General features: G+C 47.6%; 1 protein-coding gene across 4 annotated transcripts in view; it reads left to right on the forward strand.

The window, feature by feature from the left end:
• The window catches only part of cpamd8 (C3 and PZP like alpha-2-macroglobulin domain containing 8), a 46,767-nt gene that overhangs the window by 15,220 nt on the left and 11,763 nt on the right, over positions 1 to 19,784 (forward strand). For all 4 annotated transcript variants that reach the window (XM_048252497.1, XM_048252495.1, XM_048252496.1 and 1 more), the window contains 17 exons: positions 256 to 395; positions 499 to 561; positions 962 to 1,193; positions 2,531 to 2,684; positions 4,129 to 4,268; positions 4,393 to 4,444; positions 4,832 to 5,130; positions 8,057 to 8,282; positions 9,712 to 9,888; positions 10,402 to 10,483; positions 14,523 to 14,679; positions 15,094 to 15,168; positions 16,671 to 16,836; positions 17,178 to 17,264; positions 17,424 to 17,560; positions 18,254 to 18,409; positions 19,494 to 19,556. In XM_048252497.1, the coding sequence (XP_048108454.1) occupies positions 256 to 395; positions 499 to 561; positions 962 to 1,193; positions 2,531 to 2,684; positions 4,129 to 4,268; positions 4,393 to 4,444; positions 4,832 to 5,130; positions 8,057 to 8,282; positions 9,712 to 9,888; positions 10,402 to 10,483; positions 14,523 to 14,679; positions 15,094 to 15,168; positions 16,671 to 16,836; positions 17,178 to 17,264; positions 17,424 to 17,560; positions 18,254 to 18,409; positions 19,494 to 19,556 (2,406 nt within the window). The remainder of the gene's footprint in view (positions 1 to 255; positions 396 to 498; positions 562 to 961; positions 1,194 to 2,530; positions 2,685 to 4,128; positions 4,269 to 4,392; positions 4,445 to 4,831; positions 5,131 to 8,056; positions 8,283 to 9,711; positions 9,889 to 10,401; positions 10,484 to 14,522; positions 14,680 to 15,093; positions 15,169 to 16,670; positions 16,837 to 17,177; positions 17,265 to 17,423; positions 17,561 to 18,253; positions 18,410 to 19,493; positions 19,557 to 19,784) is intronic.

Genomic DNA, 19,784 nt, shown 5'->3' on the forward strand with positions numbered 1-19,784 from the left:
GACAACCGCGTCTAGACGCAAAGCGATCCACACCTCGTCCATACACAGAACCAGCTGTGTCACCCCCAACCAGTGCCAATAACTGTACAGTATATCACTCCCAGACACAACACCAGCTACGCCACACCCCAGCGCAGCCATGTTTGGATTCCTCTGTCTATCAGTGCTCATTATGGCTGTCTGTCTCATTCACATGTCTGTCTGTGTGTGTGTGTGTGTGTGTGTGTGTGTGTGTGTGTGTGTGTGTGTGTGCAGGAGACCGGGCTGGTTGTGATGACAGACCTGGTGCAGCTGAACCACAGGCAGAGCGAGGGCATGTACACAGATGAGGCCGTTCCAGCGTTCCAGCCCCACACCTCCACACAGGCAGCCCTGCATGCCCGACCAGGACCCAGGTACACACACACACACACACACACACACACACACACACACACATGTACGGGCAGATGCAGGAACATGTCTACATCATTTTGACTGCCTTGTGATTGGTTGCAGAGCAGAGAAGCGAAGGCGAACATTCTTCCCTGAGACGTGGGTGTGGCACTGCCTCAATGTCAGGTACTGTGCTTGTGTAGATGACTGATGATGGCTTAGGCTTAAACACGTTTGTGTTAGCGGACATGGTCCAATAAAAACCATTATGAGAAAAAGCTTGGGAGTGCAGTTTTTCATGTTAATTTCATAGTCTTTCTAACTCGCACCCGAAGTCATTGTATCTTTGGTAGTTGAGCGCACCTGCTTCACCACTTGCTTGTGTAGATGAACTGCATGACTTTTAAAACTGACTCTTGTTGACAAAATCTTGTTGTGTCTCATCATATATGGTGACTGGCGCTTGCTGTAGGTTTGTGGGTCAATATTAAAGTAATGCTAGCAATTATATGGATGAGTGTGCAGTTTTGTCTTTACTGAAAGGGGATTGGCCTTGATGGACTTCATTTTACTTCCTGTCTACTAGTGATGTCACAGGTGAAGCTGAGCTCCAATTGGTTGTCCCGGATTCCATCACCACCTGGGTGACAGAGGCGATTGGCCTCTCAGAGGAGAAGGGGCTGGGCATGGCGCCCAGGGCGGAGCTGCGTACCTTTAAGCCCTTCTTTGTGGATTTCACCCTGCCGTACAGCGTCATTCGCGGAGAGCAGACCAAAGTTCCCCTCACCGTCTACAACTACTTACCCACCTGTACAGAGGTGAGAGCACAAAGTCACAAGAGAATAAGAAGAATGTTTTTCATTTTTTATAACAAAGTCTTGATGTAACCATTAGTTATTGACAATAAACCATGTAATTGCATCCCAGTAATTTGAACCATTGTATTGCTTTCTTACAACTTATGCCTGAGGATGGCAGACACCCATACAACATTATAGCCATTGTGGTGAATGGTGTCCATTAATGGAACGTATGTCCCTGTTATCTGGATTAGTAAACAGTGCATCCCCTCCTGCTCAGCTTGTTGGCTATTCAGTTGCCATGTCCTCCCCTGATGGACAGGTGTGTATTTACAGAAGTAAGCTGTAGTCTCATAGCAGTGGTGAGAAGTCAGATAGGGCCCTCCAGCCCTCCAGCCACCCACATGTTTCTGTGCTGCGCTAAAGCTCCAGCACAAATGAATGACACATGCTGGCCTGTGGGAGGCCGTGTGTGCCTCTGCAGTGAGCGCTGGGCAGAGATGACCGCGAGTGGCTCCGTCCGAGGCATCCGAGTTGGTGTCACCCCCCGCCTTGTTTCAATCAGGTCCCTCTGCCCATGCCGTGCCTGAGCGCGAGCGTGACTCCCCAAATCTCTCACAGTGGAGGAACGGCTCGCTCCCCCCCGGACCACCTCGCATGTCTGTCTGCCTGCATGCATCCATCCCTGCGTGCGTGCATGCGTGTGTGTGTGTGTGCGTGTGTGTGTGTGTGTGTGTGTGTGTGTGCGTGCGTGCACAGCTGCCGCAGTCGCGTTAGCTCCCCATGACGCAAGAACAAGCGCGGAGAGCTCTGCGCTTTCATGTTCGGTGGAAAACACGTTATTCATATTTTTGTTAGGGGTGGAGGGGGGAGCCGATGGGGGGGTGGGGGGGAGTTAGGGTGGAGGTTTGGGGGGGTTTCGTACGGTGGAGTTATTTATGACATGTTGCGTGTGGACGCCCGAGCTGTGAAGCGGTCCGCCCGCATTACCAAACACTCGCTAGCGAACGGGGACGGCGAGGTGGGAGTGATCTGTAATCCTTCAGGGAGCCTGGGAGCCGTGAGTCAGGGAGGCATGGAAAATTTGCAATGCGCCTCGGAATTCCTCCAAATCCTTTAAGAGTACTCAGGAAGTCACGCTACATGAAGGGGGGGGGGGTGGAATGGATTGGGAATAAAGGGGGTGGGATGGATGGATGGAGTGAAGAGGGGAGACGAGAGAGGAGAAGAGCAGAGATAGAAGGAGGAAGAGAGAGAGATATATGACGCAATTCCGTTCATGTCAGGAGAAGCAGATTTATGGAGCGTGTCTTCACAGGGCCTCTGGCTTGGTGTCTCATGTGCCCCCCTTGCAGGTCCACATCAAGGTGTCGGTGCCCAAGGGCATCCGTTTCGTGGGGCACCCTGGCAAGCATCACCTGACCAGGAAGAAGTGTGTGGCCCCTGGAGAGGCCACGCCCACGTTTATCGTGCTGTCATTCGCTGAGCTTGGTGTGGCCAATATTACAGGTTAGATCATCTGTACAGTCACGGCATCTGACAGAATATAAACATACAGATGCAATCACAGTCACACACACACACACACACACACACACACACACACACACACACACACACAAATGCTGTGCAGAGAGCTTCTTAGCTCTTAAGTAGCTCATAAACACTTCTGCGCAAACCCGATATGCTTGCAAAAGACACTTGTCACAAACTACATGCCAATGGGCAAAAAGTTGCTTTTACGTGCATTTGAAAAGTTTGCCAGACAATATTTTGAGTTCAGTGATCCTGCTATTTACTACTGACTGTTTAAAGTTGCAAAGCTGTGAAGGAGAAGCACTTCAAATAGAAGAGCCCTATGGATAATGGGGATTACCATTATAGCCATTCATGCACCTAACTTTCATGTGATACTATAAACCATGGGAGAGCACCCACTGACGAGGCTAACATGTGTGTGTGCTTGGGGGATGGGGGGGGGGGAGTTGGTCCACACTGTAAGGGAGGGGACCTCCTGTGGGGGATGCACTCTGGACAGAGGGGAGAGGTGTGTGTGAGTGTGTGTGTGTGTGGATGGGTGTGGGAGGGAAGCGTTCTATGACTCCCAGAGGCACTTTGATGAGTTTGTGGGTCACTGCCGGCCAATGGGCCCCCTGTGTCCTCTGCCTCTGACCCTGCTGTTCCCCCCTCCTTCCCTCTCACTACACACACACAATGAGCTGCTTTGGCTCACAACTGAGAGAACACGGATTCCCACTGAATCTGTGTGCGTGTGTGTGTGTGTGTGTGTGTGTGTGCGTGTGCGTGTGCGTGTGCGTGTGTGTGTGTGTGTGTGTGTGTGTGTGTGTATTGTGTATTTCAGAGACAGTGTACTACTGTATACTGTGCCTTTATGTGTATAGTATGTTTCTTACCCTCACCTGTGAGTGTCAGGTACTGTAAGATGTATTTTCTGTAGCCTTAGCATATAGTACAGCCATAGTTGTGGAAGTGTGTGTGTGTGTGTGTGTGTGTGTGTGTGTGTGTGTGTGTGTGTGTGTGTGTGTGTGTGTGTGTGTGTGTGTGAGAGAGAGAGAGTTATGTGGCCCCCTGGGGCTGATAACTGTGAGGGACCCGTTGTTTTTGTCCCCTCTGTCACATTAAAATGTGTCATCGTCAATTTGTCCCGTCTTTTGAAGTTGCGCGGAAACATTCTTGAATGCCTGTGATCATTTGCCGATGAGCCCTTGTCGGCATGGAACCCATAACACCAGCTTTTGCTGACACAACTTGTTTTGATCATTTCACTTAACATGCACAATACAGTGTGTTCCATGTCTATTATATTGCATTTGACAGAACAAACAAAACAACTTGCCGACATGCACACACACTCACACACACTCACACACACACACACACACACACACACACACACACCCAAGGTGACGGTTCTCTGTATTTGGTGTGACAGCTCGTGCAGTAGCCTACAGTGAACCGGGGTGCTGCCATGATGGACTCCAGGCTTCTAAAACGAGCCGCACCCCTGAGGAGCTGGAGGACCGGCGAGCTCCAGCAGGCAGTGACTATGTGCGCCGCAGCGTGCTGGTGGAGGTGGGAAACCCGGCCGTCTGATCCCAGAGCAGTAGAGCAATGAGAAGTTCTGTTTTGTTAAGCAATGGGACAGGTTTGCGGTCAGTTGCTAATTAAATCTTTGTGTATCTTGTTTTTCTTTCAGCCGGAAGGCCTACCTCGAGAGTACACCTATAGTGTGTTCTTCTGCCCCAATGGTTTGTATTGATAAAACTCATTCCATTCTGAATCTCTCTCCATCAGCTTAATGTTCTTTTTGGCCCCCACTGTCGACTTCAAGGCAGCGTTGCCTTGCCTAACCCTAGTGCCTTTATAGGTAGCGCTGCCTTGAAGTCGATGGTGGTGGCCAAAAAGACCATATATCTCTCCATCACATCACAGATACTTCCTCTGAATGAATGCCATCCTCAGATGGAGTTCACTCACACTAGCCACATAAGCACACAGATTTGTCCCAGCTTGATAGTTAGTCCATACATATAGATAGAGCCCAACTGCTCACTCTGATGTTTTCATGAGTGTAAGTCTTATGCTGTGTTCTACAGTGATACTTTGTTGACTTAACCATCTTCCCTCCTCCGCAGAGCGAATCCACATCTCCACACCCAACAAGTACGAGTACCAGTATGTGAAGCGGCCGGCGCGGGTAACCCACTTTGAGGTGGCGGTGAAGACACACAACGACGCCCACATCGCCCTCTCGACCAGCCCGCACGACAGCGCCGAGATGCTGGAGATCGTGTTGGGGGGGCGACAGAACACGCGCTCCTGGGTCTCCCTAGGGAAGATGGGCGAGCCGGTGGCCAGCGCCCCAACACCAGGCATCCTCTCCTGGGACGAGTTCCGCAGCTTCTGGGTCAGCTGGAAGGGCGGGGTTGTACAAGTAAGCCACCATCGGGTCCCAAAGGAACAGTTTACTGAGAGCAAAAGGCACTCTATTGCCTGAGTTTAGGGCTCCATATGATGTTGTGTCCATGCAACACGTTGATTGTGTGTGCAGATGGAGAGTAAACGTGCTGAAGCAATGAGTTATATGTGGGAGCTTGAGATCAGTATGCGAACATCTGCTTTTTCTTCTCATTGTTCAGGATGAACCTGAATGTAATCAAGGGGGGCAGTGTGCTGGAATACAGTTTCAGTAGTAGATGATATGAGTAGTCAGGAGGTCTAAACAAAATTAAAGCTCTGTCGTTGCTCAAAGGAGCACAGTATGAGCTTTAACAAGAGAACACTGACCGAGAAAAAAAAGGCTTGAATGGAACAGAGTAGGCTATCACTGATTTATCATGGCAGCCTTCCCGTGTGTACGTCTCAAGAGTGGTCAGAGTGGACAGGCGCCACGGTAACAGGCTTCTGACTGTGCTGGTGGACCATTGCCAGGGAAACGGAACTCTCGGTTGTCCACAGTCGAGATGATTAGCGGCCTGCGTTTCTCTGGCGCCCTGCTCCCTCCCTCTCGCCCTCTCTGTCTCTCTCTCTCCTTCTCCCTCTCTCCCAGTGGCACACCCGTGAGGTCAACGCGAAGCTGGGCTGATGTCACTGTGGCCGTGGTAGGTGATCCGTGGCTCGTCGTGCGGGGGGTGCCATCAGCGAGCGAGGGGGGGGGGGGGTCTGGGGGGTAAATCCTGAGGTCCCAGCTCCACACCGATCCCCCACAGGGAGCCGTTACCCTGACGCAGAGCACACCCCGAAAAGCGGGACGCTTTTAATTAGGCCTTGCAGGGAGTTTTATTGTCTCACTGACCTGTTTCCTGTGTTTGTTGGGCCATGTTCCGTTTTACATGCTCCTGCACCCAATGTGGTAATGAGTCGGATCTAATGCAGCCAGGAATTTGTGTAAATACCAAGAGGAGTATGTGTTCATTTGAAACAGCAGTTGGGGGTGGACGTATGTAGGCATAAGGTGAGCGAGCCAAGGTTTATGTTTGCTAACTTCTGGCAATTGTTTTATTTTTTATGGAGCCCAACTCCTTGTAAATGGCAATATTCCGTATACAGCTTTTTAAGTGGAATTTAATTGGTTTCCCAGGCGGCGTAATTTAATTAAAGTGTGATCATGATGAATTCATTTCCTTTGAATGAGGGAACGCATATTTCTGACATGGCATGCGCTAATTGCATGCTTGTTTTGCCAGGGTGTATCCAAAGGGGGGAAATCTGGAAGGCATTGGGGAAGAGAGAGCCTTCTCTGGCACACCCAGCTTAGATCTGCTTAGCAGAAACAGCAGCCAGCTCCACCAAAGCTGTCAAGGAAATATGGATGAGGAGGAACTCCCAATGCAAACACTTGAAATGAAAACAAAAGCATCCGTAAGGCTGGTGTTCAAAAGCAGAGAAGTCGTGTTCACATCCCGTCTCCTTGTTTGAGGATGGGTTAACAGGAGGTGAAAGCCCTCACGCTGTCAGCAGAGACACGGGTTTGTCCGGAGCCAAAGTGTAAGCTGGTTCGTGTTGCCAGACATATTGCCTTCACCTGTTTTGGTCGACTCAGGTCAATGGAATGAGAGCTAATGGAGGCCTGGAAAAAGTGACTGAAAGGAAGAAATATGAAGGGAATGAGGGAAGGAGTGTGGTGGACGTGTGAACAAAAAGAAGGAGGGATGGCAGGCAGCTGTCTCCTGGGCAGGGGGGAGTTGGGGGGTGATTTGGGAGAGAGGGGTTAAGCATTCTCAGACCCTCCCACACCACACTGCAATGCTTCTCTGTACTGCTGCCATGTTTTTGTTCTGAGCCTGTGTGGTGTTGTTAGATCTGAGATCTCTGTGACCTGAGATCTCCATGCTCTCGGATTTCTATGACCTGAGGTCTTATGCGATCGTTGGATCTTAACGATTGTGTGATCTCTTGTGATCTCTGACACCTGGGGCCCTATTTTTTAGCTTTATCTAAAATGCATGGTCTAATGCGTGTGGTTTAAGCGCATTTAGGGCGTGTCCAGTCCATTTTTGCTAGTTTGACAGCGGAATAATTGATCAGACACCAGGCGTATGGTTCAAAAGGGTTGTTCTTATGTTTCTTAATTAATCATGGGTATGTTTTAGGCGTAACATCTATTAAACCAATGAGAGTGGAGTGCCATATGCTATTCCCTTTTAGAGCAAGGAGCACAGAAGAGCATGGCATGTTGGAAGCATGACGACAAGTGAGCGTATCTCTGCAGAAGGAATCTGCTTGCACGCGTGACCAATGGATGCAATAGCAGGATTCCACTAAAGGATGCTTTGCTAAAACATGTATTTGTGACAAGCAGAGCACACACGCGTCTGCATGCCTACAGGGCTACAAGCCTAGTATCAACGACAAAACAAACAAGACAAAACACACAAAACACACACAACATACTGACTGACAAGGGGTTACAATGGAAAACATAGCCTGAAAAAAGCAACATTTACCCCCCAATAATATTCATATGACTTAATACAAATCCAAAGAACATTCATCCAAGCGTTATCATTTTCAGTGGCGTCAAAATAGCAATTTGTGATCATGCGCCTGACCACACCTAGGTTTTTCATCGACAGGCCCGTGAGTGCGCAAGGTTCATTTGACTACTCATCAACTTGTGCGCTTGTCAGAATAATGATAATTGTGCTAGTGACAAACTAGCAACGACAGTTGTGTTGCACCTGGCACCACAATGCACCGGGTGTAAGATAGGGCCCCTGGTCTTTTTCTGATGGGTCTCACTAGATCTGAGATCCGTGTGTTCTATGATCTCTATGTTCTGAGGTCTCTTGTGATCATATCATCATTGTTGACTTGCAATCTCTTGTGAACGCTGAGATCTATGGTCTATCTTCTTATAGGTCGGCCATGGTAATCAGCCCTCCAACGAGTCCATCATTGTGCAGTGGGCTGGCCCTCTCCCAGGCCAGGTGCGGTACATCGGCTTCTCCACGGGCTGGGGCTCCGTCGGCGAGTTCAAGATCTGGCGGAAGGAGGAGGCGGACGAGAACCACAACGAGGCCTTCACCCTGGGCGTCCCGCACAATGTGGTGGCAGGATCCGAACGAGCAACAGCCTCCATGATCGGTGAGGAGAGAGAGGGAGCACACTTGCACCCACAATCACTTTAAACTGCTTTTCTTTCAAACCAGGGAATGTGTCTGGCTTGCACTTGGGTTTCTATGGAAGACCTTTCATACCAGCTGTATGCTAAACATTTTGGGTGATAATTAAAGTAACTCTTCTACATTCTGGTAGCACTTACCCAAGTAAGTAACAAATGGGGTTATTCAATATAATTTCAGCTACAGGCCATACCATCTCAAAATTGTAATGAATTTAGAATGCGTAGATTCCGTGAAAAACGTTCAAGGTGGTGGGAATATCTCATTTTGTCTAAGCACATTATTTTCATTATATGGGGGAAACCTATGCTGGCAAAATCTGCAGAATTGTTAATATACTTGATGGAGCTTTAAGCTTTTTAAAGATAAAGAAGGATCCAGTTTTCTTTGTTACAATTTCCATATCCAAAATACTTTCTCACTTAAATTACTAGAAAAAGGTTCTTCCTCTGTGGCTAATAAAAAGAATCTGTTTTAAGAGTCTACATAGTCTCATGAGCATGTATAAACTCTCGCTGGGCCATAGTTATGTGTGATTTGTGAGGAGAAAGTATTCTTAATGGGTAGACTGGGGGTGATTTTGTCTGCATTTTTTGTATGATGGGTGAGGGGAGAGTTTCCTTTCTGGGGACATAGCGGCGGCCATTGTGGCCTTCCCATCTGTGTGTGCTTCCGTCCCCTGAGCAATGTGTTCTGGTAATACCTCTGGAAATAACTGGATTGCACTGTGTCCAAAAATGGTTTATGGTAGATATAATATTTGGGTCCCTTGGGATATTATTAGTGTTTTGGTGTATTACTTGTGTGCCAAGTCCCTCTCTTGGTCTAATGGGGTTGTTTATCTGAATGAAGTCAAGCACACACTATCCTGCACTTACTGCTTTTGGCTCCATCAATGTCACTTACATTATTATAGATGTTGTGCTTGTCTTACTGTGGGTAAAGTTTATGTGATCTTGAGAAGCTTTTCATCATCAGGTTTATCCCAGGCCTCAGTATGATTGATTGGCCACAGAGCTCCATTTCAGTGGGAATGAGAGGTGTCTTTGAGGGATTGGAGGAAGTCTGTCTGTTGTCAGACTTGGTTCCTCTTTTGCCATCAAACAGGGATCTCTTAAAACCTGAGTGAGCTAATTCAAACTGGCACTGAACAAGAAGTCTCATACTGAGAACTGTTTAACTGAGTTCAGTTTCTGTCTTTACCTTTTCTACATGTATTTTAGCATCAGACAGTGTTTAAAGGAAGATAGATAAATCCATTTCCAGATACATACTTGAAAAACTCTTGCACAATGCATATGCAGGCAAAGTGAACAGAATGTAAATTGATGAAAAGAGGTATCCCTGCCATGTAATCGCTGTTGTGATGCTCTTCAACCTTTGTGCTGTAGGAGATGTGATGGGTCCCACCCTCAACAACCTGGACCGACTGCTGCGGCTCCCCTTTGGCTGTGGAGAGCAGAACATGATCCACTTTGCCCCTAACGTCTTTGTGCTGAGGTACTTGCAGAAGACCCACCAGCTGAGCACAGAGGTGGAGACTGAAGCTACTGACTACCTGCTACAAGGTACCCGCGTCCATGCCAACACCCACGCCAACACACACAGCCATTGTAAAAAAGCATGGAGTCAGCAAACCAGTTGCTGCTTCCAGCTAGCTTTAAAGGCTTACCACCTTTGAGGTGATGTCTTGTGGCCTAAGCCCTTCCTCAGAAGACTATTACACTGTACATACTGTTTTTCTGCCCAGCACCTACTGGAGTTTACTTGAGGAATTGTGCTTACTCCTTGTTGACTTTTACAACTTCCACACCCATGCCAACAAATTCTGTTACCAGCCACAAGGCATTATCTCATACATTCTGTACTGTTTCACAGTATAAAAGGGATAACAATTAACATACACAAAGTACCATGAGAGAGAGACAATACAAACATACACTCACCCATACACATACACACACTAGCTAATTTCTTGCAGGGTAGCCCATTTCACACATTTTTGTGTCAAAACATCCCTGACCCCGTGGTGATGCCTGGTATTATTATCCCTGAGCCCCTGGCTTTCTTTCTCCTCAAAGGTTACCAGCGGCAGCTGACCTACAAGCGGCAGGACGGCTCGTACAGCGCCTTCGGGGAGAGGGACTCCTCTGGGAGCATGTGGTGAGACACCCCCCACACACACACACACACACACACACACCCCTGGCCCCTTCTCCCAGCTTCCCTGCACTCTGTCACCCTTTAACATCATGACTTATGCTCGCCCATCTCACACTACACTAGCATGAGTTACGATCCCCTCACACAGTCTCGCCGCCGCTGAGAAGTCGGAGAGCGTGAGTGTCGCTCGCTCTGCGTGTACCCGTGGCGTGCGAGAATCAACAAAACAACGAAAGCAACACAGCCACAGCCGTTGCAGTGGTGCAATCCATTTTGTTTTTGATTGGGTATTATTTTGGTTGATTGAAAACGTCTCACAGACACTCTCAAGGGAGCGTCTACGAGTTTCACTGCGCTTGGATTCGTGAATCGGGGCTGGTTTTAATGCACTTGCCCTCAGTCGGAGACGCCACATGTATTAGACGGAGAGGCGCGTGCATTAGGGTGATGGATTAGCGGTGGGGGTGAGACGGGACACGGGGTCAGGGCTGCAGAAGTGCGTCTGAGTTGTTGACTGTAAAATAGGCGGGATTATGACGCCCCAGAGAATCGTACACAAACTCCTAATTAGCGAGCTCCCGGTTTCCCAGTGCAGGGGCCAGACAGATTTATTTGCTGTTTTTATTTTTCAGGGAGGAATGGAGGAGTGTGTGTGAGTGTGTGTTTGTGTGTGTGTGTGTGTGTGTGTGTGTGTGTGTGTGTGTGTGTGTGTGTGTGTGTGTGTGTGTCAGGGGGCGGGTGGAAAAGGGTGAGGGATCTCCCCAGTCAACCGTGTTCCCCCTTTGGCTGTAACTAAGGCTTCTAAAACTTGCACCCCCCTCCTCATTCTCACGTGGGGGCAAAGGGCTCTAATTCACCCTCTTGTCACAGGTAGGAAAAACTCAAGGAGGTACCCTGGGGCTCCCTGAGAGTGGAGGAAAGTAGGGCACATTTCTTTTTCAACAATTATTGCCCTAGATTGCCCCCACCCCATTACCACTGGCAAGGCACCATGCTTCCATAGCCTTAGGTTTCTGTGAGGAGGGCCTTGAATATCAGATAGATGTTTCTTAGGCCACTGCAGAAGCTACAGACCCAAACCTTCAAAGCTAACTGTAAGAATCCTCCGATGAAAGTTCACAGCTTCGAGCCAAAACAAAACCAACAAAATTGTTCTTTGAGTTGAAAGGTTTTGGGGTAAAACCTATTGCTGGAGGCCAGGTTCCAAGGGATTATAGGTAGACGTTTATAGCCTGCACTAGATCCTAATGAAGAACCATCTCCTTTTGTGGTGAGTGGAGGAATAAAAACAACAACATTGGGCCTCTGTGAGTGAAGTTTGATGTGTGGCTCTGCTTTACTCATTGGTGACACAAATCCCAGTGAAGCCTCATGCAAGGCTTTATTAATCCAAGAGCAATGTGTTTATATGTCAGAACAACTCGGCTGTTGTTTGGACTCCAGCGCGGGTCGTTAGCCTGGCAGGGCCCGTGCCAGCCAAACAGCGGGCACTAATGCAGTGTTAATGTATTCCAGGCTGTAAAAATGTATTGGGGAGGAAATTGCTCGCGGTAATGAGCGGATTGGCCGCGGCAACAAAAGCCAGGGTTTTAATATGTACTTCTTATGGAAGCCAAGGCCTACAAGACTAATTTGATCGCTGACCTCATCTAGGATAGAACACCTACACAAGCAAGAGGAGGAAAGTGAGACTCCACAAGAGTTTCATGTAAGGACTTTGAAGATGAACGCTCGTGTTTGGGGATTCTTCTGGGGATGGTAGGGAACGTTGTGTTAAGCTGTAATCTAAGAGATCTGACGTGGCACTGCACCCATGCTTCTCCCATCTGGATCCCATAATTTGCACCCCCCCCACTCCCTTCCCCCAGCCTCACCTCTACACACACACCCTCACGTGGGGTAAACACAGATGGGAGACGTTCGAGGTTGCACGATGCTTGCACCTTTGAGGACAGGCCGAATGGGAGTCATTAGATAAGGAATTCAGGCCAAGGGTCCCGGCTTCGAATCTCAGCATAAAGGAGCTGTGTTGTGTTATGAGGAGCCTACTGAGTAGTATGCCTCTGACAGAATAGACTGATGTCTCTCAGTTTACTTTGAAGCAAAGTGCTTTGTTATGACTATGGCAGAATGACTACAATTGGCCTTTGCCTCTTTCTCATGACATTTGCAGTCACAAACTGAATTGAAACATACATGGGTCACTGGGTATTCTCACAAACACACAGGGTCATCTGTTGCTTCCCTCTCAAAACTCGCCTGCAGGGAACCTCAAACAACAACAAGACGTTTCTCTGTATCTTTTGCATGTTTTTTATGGCACAGCTCTCATATAGGCCACCTATAGATTGGCTCCTGGCGTTCAGTTCCACACCTCAGTATAGAACAAGAAAAAGTTAGAGGGCAGATGTTTGTGTAAGTATGTGTGAATATAACTGTGACTGTTAGTGTGTGTGTGTGTGTGTGTGTAAGTAAGTATGTGTGAAAATGTATATACTGTATGTGTGTGTGTGTGTGTCCAGTGTTCCTGAGTGAGCCTGAGGTAGCGGAGCTGTCGCTGGCGCTTCCCTGCCCTCTCAATCATCTTTATGCTCCGCGGCACCTCTGCGGTCAGCCAGGCTGTTAAAGCCGGTGACACAGTGTTGCCGCGGTATTACTTAACATTATAAAAATTCCTGCCGACTTTGGGCTCCTGCTCGCAGCTCCCCCTGGGGACCCACAAGTTCCAGGACCAGCAAGAGAAGATTTAATAGCCTCCTTTATGAGGTCCTTTTTCCGCCTCCTCGACGCTGGCCTGCTCTCCCAGTTCCGACCCTGATGTGTTTCTTTTTTTTTTTAGGGAAAAGAATTACCCTGTTTATCTTAAATTATTCCCACTCTCTCTCTCTCTCTCTGTGTGTGTGTGTGTGTGTGTGTGTGTGTGTGTGTGTGTGTGTGTGTGTGTGTGTGTGTGTGTGTGTGTGTGTGTGTGTTTGTGTGTATGTGTGTAAGAGAAGGAAGTTTGCCTCATGGTTTGGCAGTGGTGAGGAGAATGCTGTAATGGCAGTGCAGTCACAGAGTCTCCAGGTCTTGCCGAGGGCAGTGTGTGGGTAATTGTTGTGGTGGGCTGGTGTTGTGGTGGTTTGCTTGGTAGTGTGGTGGGCTTTTTTAGTCACCAATACCCCTACATGACATTTATGAGATTTAAGATAGCAACTCTGTATGTGTTTATATCTGACTGGTCAGACATTCATAAATTATGCACGGGTACATATGGGGAGATGGTTGTTGTCACAGTCTGGATAGTATGACCAAGCATATACCCAATAAAAACAATTCAGAGGTTATTGAAAGAAATGAAGCTTTGTGGTAAAAAGATTTGGTTGTATATATAGCCTTAGAATCAATTATATATTTCATTTCTATGATCAGATGTGTGGTGGTTCTGGTGTGTAGACATTATATCGTTGTTTAATGGTTTGGTGTGAGCAGTTGTCTAGTTGGTTTTGTTTGAGTAAACAGACGGTTGTTTTGGGGTGGGTGTTTATGACAAGCATAATTAATAGCTTCTAGTGAGCGGAGTGAGTCATCAGTTCTCCCCAGCCCTGTTCCCTGGGGCTTCCTCGGGCACCCTTCCCTCACCGTCGAGGAATCCCATTTCACAGGATTCACAAGGAACCCAGACTGGAATGGAATGCACTCGAAACATCCAGGCAGGCAGAAACATACTTGATTTGGCATTGTTAAATATCACATTCTTGGGATGGGAACAGCTGCGAGATCCTGTGTTGATGGAGGCTTGGCCCCAAGATCATCAACGTCTCCATACTTCCTAAGTGCGTAAAAAACTAGAAGAGATTTTTATGTGTCTGTTCCTGCACAGGAGGTACACGGCACATTTTGCCATGACTCAATTCCGAATGTCATCGCATTAAAAGAAAATATTTTCCCTTCGCATAAAATTAGATCTTAGTCTTTCAGATTGGTTAATGTGCCATGGAAAAATAATAAAATGAATCCATAATAAACTGTACTAATAGTGCGGGTGTTTTCCTGTCAGGCTGACGGCGTTTGTGCTCAAGTCCTTCGCCCAGTCGCGGGGCTTCATCTTCATCGACCCAGAGGAGCTGCGGGCCCCCAAAGCCTGGCTCATCACTCACCAGAAAGAGGAGGGCTCCTTCCCCGCCATGGGCAGGATCCTCAACAAAGACCTGCAGGTACACCTCAAGGCCTTATGCACACCTTGTGCTCTGACAAATGAGGTTAACTTGACAATTAGTGACAGAGATTGTGTTTGAGTTTGCCACGGGCCATGAGCTCACTGGGAGGGGGCAGTGTGTTTATTTATAACCCCACCACATTTTGGTGGCAGCCAGAACCCCCTGGCCTGTGTTAGTTTAGATTGTGTTTTCCTTTTGCCTCCCAGAACAAATATTTCCATTAGATTGCATAGCTAGCTGAAGAAGAATGTTTATGCCAGTGGATGAGGATTTTTGAAGAACCAAAAAAGTTTGTGAAACACTGACTTGTGAATTTGTGAACTGCTGACGTGCTGACGTAATACGTTTGAAGAGTAGGGTTCTAACACAAGTTGTTTGGTATTTGTCCAAGTTGTGGTATTTGAATTGCAGGGAGGCATCCATGGAAAGATCTCCCTGACTGCATATGTGGTGGTTGCCCTGCTAGAGACCGGAATCGACACCGAGGTGAGAGATTCTAGAATGTTCAACAGAAGCTCACCCAGAGTCACCTTGTGGCCACTGCCCATCTGAGAGGACGAGAGTATGAGATACCAAAGCCCACTTTACCTCAGCTAGAGCACACACAGCCTTAGAACAAGAAAGAGCCCTCTTTGAAGTATGCATTCGCAGGCACTAACACCCTCCCCCTATCATCACCTCAAGGTTTTATCAGAGTTGTAAGTTTAAAAGTTCACCCCTTCGTGTTTCAGAAGATGGATGCTTTCTTGGCAAAGCTTGAGCACTGTTTTTTTTTTTCTCCCTCTGATGGTAATTTAATCATATCTAATATCAAACCACTCTGGTCGGATTAAAGATTTATGATAATGAAACAAGGTAATGGATTCCTCGGAGCAAACATCATTTCTCACATTCCTGTTTACGGCACCTCAGCCTTCTGCTTTCCCTTTGAAGTCACCTAGGAGTCAACCTGTCATTCTTTCAGTCTATCACGTCGAGTTAAGTGCTATCGCAGTTAAACAGAATGTGACAAAGGATCTAAGAGTTCAGATTCCTTAGTAACATTTTTGTATTACATCTGATGTTTTTCACATGATTTAGATTAAATGAAATCAGTAACATTACTTCCTCTGAACGAGTTTTAAAGAAATGGGGCCGTAGCACATTCACTTGCTGAACACAGAGCTGTAAAAGATTTTGTAGAAGACCATGCAGGGATTGTTGCTCCCACTGGCCCTGGACTCAACCTTACTTTTAGTCTTTCTCTCTAGTGCTACTGTGTCCTTTAGAGATCTTGGGCAGGATTTAAACTTTGCCTTCCCTGTTGAACACATACTGTAGTCAAAGGATACGTCAACTTCACATCAAAGCGAGTCTCCTTCCCCTTGCTCCTCGGCACTCCTAATTAAAAGACGACCGCTCACATTATAGTGAGTGGCTGTTGAAGACTATTATCCAGCTTGTGCAGGAAGAGAATACATCTGGAAGACATGAAAGTGCCCGTGGCCATGGCAACCAGAGGAAAACCCATTCGCACTTGTTGATAAGTGTCAGCCTGGAGGTCTGGGAGGTTGGGGAGTCGCTGTCACGGTGAAACCATCTCAAACATCTCCGCGCTTGGCTTTTATGTCGGTTTCTGAGGGAAGGCATGAAACGCGCTAGTGAGAAACCACCATTTTTCCCCTTTCCTTTCTTTTCTTTTCCATGGTTCTAATTTGCACACGCTCCTGGAGCGACAGATCTCACCAGGTCCCTAGAAGGCCAAGGCCATCATTGTGAAAATGCCCTTTCTTCAGTTAATGTGTATTGCTTTGGTGTTGGAGAGGTTACAGTCAGGTTGAAAACTTCAAATCAGAATGATTAAAAACATTTTTCTGCCATGAAATCCTTAGTTAGTTAGCAAGTTAAGGTTAAATGCCGTAGGTCAGTACAAAATTAAGTTAAGTTAAAAACTAAAGATGAAGTTCAGATTAACTCTGTGTGTGTGCGTTGTGAATTGCCTGTGTTAGGAGGAGAAGCTTGCGGTGGCCAGAGCGAAGGCTTTCCTGGAGAGTAACACCTACTCTGCAGATGACCCCTACACCACGGCCCTGCTGGCCTATGCTCTCGCCCTGCTGAGGAGCCCCTACGCACCCCTTGCCCTCCGCCGCCTCAACCACATGGCCATTACTCAGGGTAATATGCTGCCTGTGTGTGTGTGTGTGTGTGTGTGTGTGTGTGTGTGTGTGTGTGTGTGTGTGTGTGTGTGTGTGTGTGTGTGTGTGTGTGTGTGTGTGTGTGTGTGTGAGTGTGTGTGTGTACATTTTAAAATACATGAAATAAATGAAGGAACGCTGTAGCTGATATCTGTAGTATAAAGACATAGGTTGTTGGTTTGAAGTGCTGGCATGTGATTGGGTGTTGCGGTTAAGGGACTTTCCTGGTTGGTTAGGCTTGGTGATGGTGATAGTTACTGTAAAATGCTGAAATCTGGGTCTCTGTATCTGTCCTCATGTGTTTGCTGTGTCTCTCTTCAGATGGCTTCACTCACTGGAGTCTCACTGGGAGCACTGTCACTGACGAGGACACCTTCATGGGCTTCAGTGATGGACTCTCACAGTCAGGTAGCCACTCTCACCATGCTGAACCCAACTTTGTCCAAAAATAACTGACAGGAGCATTAGCTTGTGTACAAGCTGCGAGACCACACCGGAGTCCCCTCTCCATTGTCTTCTCTCTCACTCTCTCTTTTCTGTCTTTTGTCCCCTCCCTCTATCCTTCAGTGGTGTCTGCGGAGGTGGAGATGACGGCGTACGGCCTGCTCACCTACAGCCTGCTGGGAGACGTGGCCTCCGCTCTACCCGTCGTCAAATGGCTCTCTCAGCAGAGGAACGCCCTGGGAGGCTTCTCCTCCACCCAGGTGCCCCTCCATCTCCATCCTCTAAACAACCAATAGTCACTCTATAGTTTAGTATAGTGTGTCTAGGGGCTGGTTTCCCGTACATGGATTAAGCCTACACTGAAACAACTGCAATCAAAATCTCCCCAGATAAATACGTTTTTTAAAGGTGCTATAAGCGATGTAACACTGAAACAACTGCAATCAAAATCTCCCCAGATAAATATGTTTTTTAAAGGTGCTATAAGCGATGTAACGCGGTTTCTAAGCTAAAACATTTTTGTAACATACAGCTAACATCACCTTACCATCCGCTAGCTGCCTGTGCACCAAATACACTGTAAAAAAACGCGGTCTCCGTGGACAGCCTTGGCTCCAAAAACGGCCACAAAACAACTTGGGCAAATCTTGCCCATGAAAACATAACAAACCGTTCCAGCAAATCACCGACGAGATACGCGTTTGGGAGAGTTTCAATTGCACGGGAGGGAGGGGGAGGGAGTAGGAAGCTAGCTCTCTGTTTTGTTTGAACGTCAACAGAAGTGACATTACTCTGCATCGCTTATAGCACCTTTAAAGCCATGTACATGAAACTGTGCCTCGTGTGATTCCTAACATTGTGCCACTGTGTGAGTCTGTGTTAGTGGTGATGACTTTGTCAGGTGGCTGAAGGGCCACAGTACTGATGGCCCCTGTGGTTCTCTCGTCTGGCAGGACACGTGCGTGGCTCTGCAGGCCCTCTCTGAGTACGCCATCCTGTCCTACGTGGGTGGAGTGAACCTGACCATCTCACTGGCCTCCACCAACCTGGACTTCCAGGAGACCTTCGAGCTGCAGAAGGACAACAAAAAGATCCTGCAGAGAGCCATGGTACTTTACCCCCCTCCGCCACCGAGCGGGGACCCGTGCTGGAGGAACACACACACTGCAGTCAATCAAACACACATACAAACACGTACTCAGTTGTGCATAAACACTTCCATAAACATGTGTTGTTTGGTTTGAAATACTATAATCCATTTTCAATTTTGGAGTAGGTGTGTGTATGTCTGTGCTTTCCAATATGTCACCTTGGATCACACCACTTCTCATATTTGTCCGTGCCTTAACAGACAAATACACACCATTCACCGTGTGGCCTCTTAACATGCTGGCCCACAACAAGGGTCACACCATAAACTATCGCAGCCTTCACATGTGCATGCGTGACACGTGACTTCTGTCCAGTGTTCAGATTCGGGCCATTTGTCTGCCGCCATTACTTCACTGGGCCAGCATGCAGCACCCCTCGCCCTGCACGCCCACCAGCACACGCACTTCTCTCACCTTTGTCCCCCAAGTGGAAAAGTCGAGCTCATAGCTGTAGTCAAGCAGGGTGCACCGGTTGTCCACAACTGGGGGAGGGAATTTGTCTTAGGGGGAATGAGGTTACATGTTGCAGTGAAACATGACTGAAAATGTGTGTGTGTGTGTGTGTTTGGATAAATGATGATTTGATGATGTTGTTTAGTGAAGGTGAGTGTCTGTGTGACTTTGCATGCACAGTATTTAAGGTAGCATATAAGAGGTGTGCACACATGTCTGAGATATATGGCCTTTTCCCAGGTCAGTAGCATAGGCTACATGCCCAAAGGGCAGGTAATGCAGGGACATTTGCGTCATCACCGAGCCCTCCCTTGGCCTATGACCTTCCTGATTGGCTGTTGCATTTGGCCTCATACACTGGGTGTGTTACATGACTTGCTCCTGTTACTCAACCAGTAGAACTGGCTGGTGGCAATGTCAGGTCATCAATGTATTTCCTTAGGTGTACATAACTTGATTTATGTTTTTGCTTTAAATGACCATAGAGAGGTGCACACATTTTGATTTTTAGTAGTTTACAAGATCCACTGTAATGAAATAAAAAGATTCTTTTTTTTAATCTTCATTTGCATCTGTCTTGCCCTCTCAGATTCCCAGCATCCCCACAGGCCTGTTTGTCAGCGCTAAAGGAGAAGGTTGCTGTCTCATGCAGGTAAGCTTCCCTCTCTCTCTTGCTCTCTCTCTCTCTCTCTCTGTAGAGAAAACCAGCTCCATTTCCATGACTCACTCCCGCTAATGTGCAAATTCCTTCCCGTAACTTTGGGAGATCTGGTAAAACTTAGGCAATTGGACACCAGGGGATTGTTCATTCCCAATTACTCTGACCCCCTTGGATAGAATGCTGTTTCCCCCTTTACCTTGTCGCTTTGACAAACAAAAG

This window comes from Alosa alosa, chromosome 9 (assembly GCF_017589495.1).
Source record: "Alosa alosa isolate M-15738 ecotype Scorff River chromosome 9, AALO_Geno_1.1, whole genome shotgun sequence".
NCBI lineage: Eukaryota > Metazoa > Chordata > Actinopteri > Clupeiformes > Clupeidae > Alosa > Alosa alosa.